At 38.4% G+C, this 6,239-nt stretch overlaps 1 protein-coding gene across 1 annotated transcript; it reads left to right on the forward strand.

Moving 5' to 3' along the window:
- Positions 1–1,076: 1,076 nt before the first annotated feature.
- LOC131467352 (ependymin-2-like) lies at positions 1,077–3,884 on the forward strand. The gene is made up of 6 exons (XM_058641203.1): positions 1,077–1,164; positions 1,419–1,453; positions 1,559–1,693; positions 2,020–2,203; positions 2,752–2,839; positions 3,545–3,884. Exons 1-6 carry the CDS (start codon positions 1,089–1,091, stop codon positions 3,696–3,698), a joined length of 672 nt encoding a protein of 223 aa, XP_058497186.1. The 5' UTR covers positions 1,077–1,088; the 3' UTR covers positions 3,699–3,884.
- The last annotated feature ends 2,355 nt before the right edge of the window (positions 3,885–6,239 follow it).

Genomic DNA, 6,239 nt, shown 5'->3' on the forward strand with positions numbered 1-6,239 from the left:
CTTTGACAGCTGAAGTAGAGCTGAAACTATTACTCGATTGATCGATTATCAATCGATTACTAAATGAACGCAAACTATTTTGATAATCAATTAATCGGTTTGAAGCTTTTTTTAATGATTAAAATAAGATTAAGGATTATTTTAGCTTATTAAATGTGAATATTTTCTTCATTTATTTGCTTCATATAACAAAGAAATCGTTAAAAGTGAATCATTATGGTTTGTGGACAAAACAAGACGTTTGAGAACATTTCCTAGATTTCTTTTAAAGTTTTCTGATATTTTATGAACCAAACGATAACTCTGTTATTCACATGCACAGATCTGATGGGTGAGAACCCAGGTGTTTCCTGTTACTCGTGGAGTATGGGAGAGCCGACAAACATGTCGCTATTGTCAAATTTATTGTCACACATTGGAAATTTATGTTCAAAAGGTAAAAAGAGCACCGGCCTAGGATGTAGAGATCAGGAGCGATAAATAACATGCACGAAACTGATGATGTCAAACAGGCTTTACAATGTGTGGTTACGGGAGAACAGGGGCAGAGTTTTCTAGGATTTGGCTTAAACTCTAGGGTCAAAACTGATTTTGTGTTCTATTCTCTCTTTCTGCACCACCCTCTCACCACCTGTCGTTATTTAAAGAAGGAAGGGTTGGTAAACGACAAAGCAAAAATGTGCTTCAAGTAAACAAGGAGGCGTGCTGAAGTCTGACGCAGCTGTGAAGGCTGAGAAAAAAAGCAGGTGTATTATGGGATTATTTACAAATGGGGGTACTCCTCAAATCCTGATGTACACTTATTATATTATATTATATCATATTATCAAAACTCACGCGCCAGCAACTAAAAAAACTGCACTCAGACTAAAGGGCAAGTATAATATCATAAAATCTGATGAATGGAAAACAAAAATATCACGTGTTGCATCATCGTAGTAATGCTCATGTGTCACATCAAGGAGGGCGTGAAACCCATGTGATGTGTGGTGTGAGCGCGGCCAGCTGTGGGCCGGTGTGTGTGTGTGTGTGTATATTTATGGAGGAGCGTGTCGTTCTCAGGTCATCTCCTCAAGCTTCTTCTCATCATGAACTCCATCAGTGTGTTGTGCTGCCTCAGCCTGCTGCTGGCACTAGCTGCCACGCAGGCACCGAAACACTGCGGTGAGTATTTAATGTTGTTTTTTAATGTACTTTGATGTGAACTTGTATTATGCTGTGCAATTTTACCCTTTTTCTGTTTGTTTTCTGAACTGTGTTAGAAATTCCTGAGCAACAGAGTTTAAAGTTTTGCATGTGGAAGTCACCTTTCAGTTTTAGGTCAAACTTTTCTGCCAGCACAAATTCAGAAGATACATTTTTTGTTCTTGTGTTGAATTTAAATCACCAACCAGTTAGTTTTCCTCTTCCCCATGCAGTTTCTCCTCCGCTGATGAGTGGGGGCTTCTCCGTGGTGAGTCGCTGACGTGCCTCACAGATAAACTTTCCTAATCTCTCCTGGGTGGAGTTGTTCGCCCATTCATGTCTCTCTCTTCCCTTTCTACTCCATCTCGTTCAGATGGCTGGCGAAGGACACTGGATGTCCACTGGAAGAGTAAGCTATGATGCTTTTGGACAGAGGATGCGTGTGAAAAACTACGTCATTGCTAACAATCAGTCCACTGGCACGGACCAGCTGATGCTTTTCAACCAGGTATTTAACTTTCTGTGAATACATCATGTTTTAAAACTATTTACATACTAAGTGGAAGTGTTCACTGGTGTCTTATTTTGTAAATGACTGTCGAAAAATCATCAGATTACCTAGGTTGTGCTGAAAAATAGGACATAAGACACTATATTGCACATTCTGTATATACTGTACATTTAAACATAAGCAGCCTAAGTGCTCTGTGTTCTAAATGAATAAATATAAAACACAATGAAAACAAAGCCTTGGTCATGACAAAACATACTGAACATATTCAAAGACACAGCGAGCAACAACGATGCAAGTGCTCATTTTGCTTCTCCTTTCAGAAAATCTATTATGAGATCAACTGGCACAAATTCTCTTGCAAGAAGAAGCCCCTCGATACCTCCTTCATCCCCATGCATGTGCCTGAGGATGCTGAACTATTGGGTCAGGTGTTCATGGGCTCCTCCTCCTCCTGGGGAATGGGTGTGTTAGTCAACAACTGGCAGGGGAGGCTGCCAAACAACGGTAAGAGAGAGCTCCAGACTCTGCCCTCACTCTGTTGTGTCAAAACTTGAATAGTGGTGTTTTTTTTTGTTTCTTTCTTTTTACAGCGTTACCATGATGCTAGACAAACACTTAAGTAGAGGTTGAAAGGGTACTGAAATATTCTACCCAAGTAAAAGTATCACTACTTTGATAACATTTTACCTAAGTATTAGTAAAAGTACTGGTCTAAAAATTTACTCAAGTTAAAGTAAAAAAGTAGCTTGTTTAAAATGTACTCAGAATAAAAGTTACTTAGTTACATTTTTAACAAGTTTGGGGTTCTTTCTTGTGTCATGCAAAAAAGGACAAAATATCTCACATGAATTGTTTTTAACTAAACCTTTACAAAAGAAAGTGCTGACAAAATGAAATATGTAAACACATAATGTATCAGTCGACATGGGTCAAAGGTCACAAATGCTTCAACTTTCTCACCAGCCAAAATGCTCTGTGTTCTCAGGGCTCAATAACCATCTTACACATAATGAAAACAATCTCATGTGTAACTGTTTCTTTCATGTCCTCAGGCACATACTCAACTGTCTTCTCTGAGATTGGCTGCATCCCAATGACCTACACCGCCTTCACTCCAGCGTCTGGATGGATCACCATCAGGTGAGGAGCTGGACCCACTTCACCATAGCAACACAGACAGAAACACTTAACCCTTGGCGGTCACGCGACACGGATCTGTGCCGTGTAGATTGCCGTGGGAATAATTACACAACTCCTTATATGGACTTCCTGGGTGTGTGCATTTATAGGCTTGTGCAGACGTCACAAAATTAGACCAAGTGAACTTTGAACTGTGACGTTTTTCCATATTTCACAAATTCAATCTGATTTTAAACATTTTGGCTACTTCTTGCTCAGGTACATAGTATAGTATATAGTATATAGTATAGTATTGCCCTAGGTTGGAAATTCTCTGTGTTCTAAGGGTTAAACGCTGCATCACTGATCGAGACAGAATAGAACTTACACAACAGTTTAATGTCACACGTCGCAGATTGACTGATAACGGGAAAGCAGGACATTGACGGCATCTCACAGTAATCTTGACTAAATGTTGTGCAGGCATCCAGCACTGTGCTCTGATGCTTCACGCTTTATCTATAACCGTGGAAAAACTGCACTGAAATCAAACGTACGACACAACCTGGATCAATTGAGGCTGAAAGAGCATCAGTGAAAGCATCATTGATCATTTCTGTAAAAGCTTTTGTCAGATTGGGTCAGGCCTCCTGCTTCTATCTAATATATTTTCTATTATTATTGAGTATCACAAGTAATTTTGTTATATATATATATATTTTCCAGCACCTTCAACTGGGTCCTGGGTCAAGTTGACCCAATGGAATACATCCCACCTTTCTTATGTGCCAAGGCTCAACTGGAGGAGACCGAGACACCACACACCTTTTTCACTGCCCTGGAGTCTCTGGCCATGCAGAGCAAGGAAAAACTAGTGTAAAAAATGTGGAGCATCTTAACAAAAATGATCACCTGTCAGTGCTCTAGGGCCAAATTTAAACAAAATCATCCAGTGGAATATGAAGCCAACTTCCCAATGTGTTTCTGTTTATGACCCTAAGCGCAGATAACTAAGTGAGAGAGGGAGACATTTCATTAACAGCTTAAATAAAATTGTTTAAAAACATTTTCCTTGTACTGTACTTATTGTTACTTATTAATACAATTGGAACCGGTAAATGTTCTTTACACTGACACATGGGGAACAATGTGATGTCAGTCAATCAACAATGAAAACAAATGACACCGACGTCTGTTTGCCATTGTAGGTTGTTACTGTTGTGTCGCCAGCTATTTTTATATTGTCCCCAAAGGAAAATTCACATGATTAGAGTCATGGTTCATTTATTTTACATGGAGTATTATTATTATTATCTTAAATTTATTTTATTTTTTTAAAAAGAAGACTGTGTCTTTTAATGTAATGGCTGAGTCGTGTGGAGAAATTGTGGAAAAATAAGTGAAACCACAAAACATGTTTGAAATCATGACTAATTTAAATTGAACTGCCATTTTTCCCCATCTTTGTTGTGAAACTGACATGTAAATTACTTTTATTGACAGTAAACCACTCTATCTGCTTTTGCAGGTTGTGAAAGGAGGTTTTCCTTCCAGGTATTTCATCAATAGCATTAATAGCAACAAATAATCCCAACCTGCTGCTATACATCACATAGTTTTGTGTGAAATGTGGAAATGATATTTAAGGTGAACAAAAGTATTGTCTTCATTGTTCTATGGCTCATCTAGCCAACCACCACCAACCACGCCCACTTACAGCAATTACAGCACCCGAAGAAGCAAGTTTAGAGGGGCACGACGAATGTGGATGACCAGAGAGGATGAACACATCGGACAGAATATGTATTATATACAGTAAAGTATCTATTAACAAGGTGCTGTTTCTGTGTCTTTCTGTGTTTTTCAATCTTCAGTTTTCAGTGAGTGAACAAGCTTTCTTCAGGTGCTCTAACACAATCATCCTCTCCTGTAGAGAGCTGATTCACCGCTGCTGCCACTGCTGAGGGAGATTTAAAGTAACCAGCATAACATGATTTGAGCAGATCAACATGACAAAGTTGAGTTGACTTTTGTCAAATGTCATAGTTTGGTATGTCCTTCAAAATGTGACAAAAAAGTCATAAGTATGTCGTCCAAAATGTGGCAAAAAAGACATACTTAAGTACTGTATGTCCTTCAAAACGTGAAAAAAAAGTCACAGGTTAGTATATCGTCCAAAATCTGACAAAAAAGTCATCGGCTAGTATGTCGTCCAAAATGTGCCAAAAACGTCATAGGTTAGTATGTCATCCAAAACATGACAAAAAAGTCATAGGTTAGTATGTCGTCCAAAAATGTGCCAAAAACGTCATAGGTTAGTATGTCGTCCAAAATGTGCCAAAAACGTCATAGGTTAGTACGTCGTCCAAAATGTGCCAAAAACGTCATAGGTTAGTACGTCGTCCAAAATGTGCCAAAAACGTCATAGTTTAGTATGTCGTCCAAAATGTGCCAAAAACGTCATAGGTTAGTACGTCGTCCAAAATGTGCCAAAAACGTCATAGGTTAGTATGTCGTCCAAAACGTGACAAAAAAGTCATAGGTTAGTATGTCGTCCAAAACATGACAAAAAAGTCATAGGTTAGTATGTCGTCCAAAATGTGCCAAAAACGTCATAGGTTAGTACGTCGTCCAAAATGTGCCAAAAACGTCATAGGTTAGTATGTCGTCCAAAACATGACAAAAAAGTCATAGGTTAGTATGTCGTCCAAAACATGACAAAAAAGTCATAGGTTAGTATGTCGTCCAAAATGTGCCAAAAACGTCATAGGTTAGTATGTCGTCCAAAATGTGCCAAAAACGTCATAGGTTAGTATGTCGTCCAAAATCTGAAAAAAATGTCATAGGTTAGTATGTCGTCCAAAATGTGCCAAAAACTTCATAGGTTAGTATGTCGTCCAAAATGTGCCAAAAACTTCATAGGTTAGTATGTCGTCCAAAACATGACAAAAAAGTCATAGGTTAGTATGTCGTCCAAAATCTGAAAAAAATGTCATAGGTTAGTATGTCGTCCAAAATGTGCCAAAAACGTCATAGGTTAGTATGTCGTCCAAAATGTGCCAAAAACGTCATAGGTTAGTATGTCGTCCAAAATGTGCCAAAAACGTCATAGGTTAGTATTTCGTCCAAAATGTGCCAAAAACGTCATAGGTTAGTACGTCGTCCAAAATCTGCCAAAAACATCATAGGTTAGTATGTCGTCCAAAATCTGAAAAAAACGTCATAGGTTAGTATGTCGTCCAAAATGTGCCAAAAACATCATAGGTTAGTATGTCGTCCAAAATCTGAAAAAAACGTCATAGGTTAGTATGTCGTCCAAAATGTGCCAAAAACGTCATAGGTTAGTATGTCGTCCAAAACATGACAAAAAAGTCATAGGTTAGTATGTCGTCCAAAATCTGAAAAAAATGTCATAGGTTAG

Source organism: Solea solea, chromosome 10, assembly GCF_958295425.1.
Source record: "Solea solea chromosome 10, fSolSol10.1, whole genome shotgun sequence".
Taxonomy (NCBI): domain Eukaryota; kingdom Metazoa; phylum Chordata; class Actinopteri; order Pleuronectiformes; family Soleidae; genus Solea; species Solea solea.

Bases quoted from the DNA above. Each gene is read 5' to 3' on its own strand.
- LOC131467352 (XM_058641203.1), top strand. From the start codon at position 1,089: ATGAACTCCATCAGTGTGTTGTGCTGCCTCAGCCTGCTGCTGGCACTA. The intron at 1,165-1,418 runs GTGAGTATTTAA...TTCCCCATGCAG, and splicing joins GCAGGCACCGAAACACTGCG to TTTCTCCTCCGCTGATGAGT. The intron at 1,694-2,019 runs GTATTTAACTTT...TTCTCCTTTCAG, and splicing joins AGCTGATGCTTTTCAACCAG to AAAATCTATTATGAGATCAA.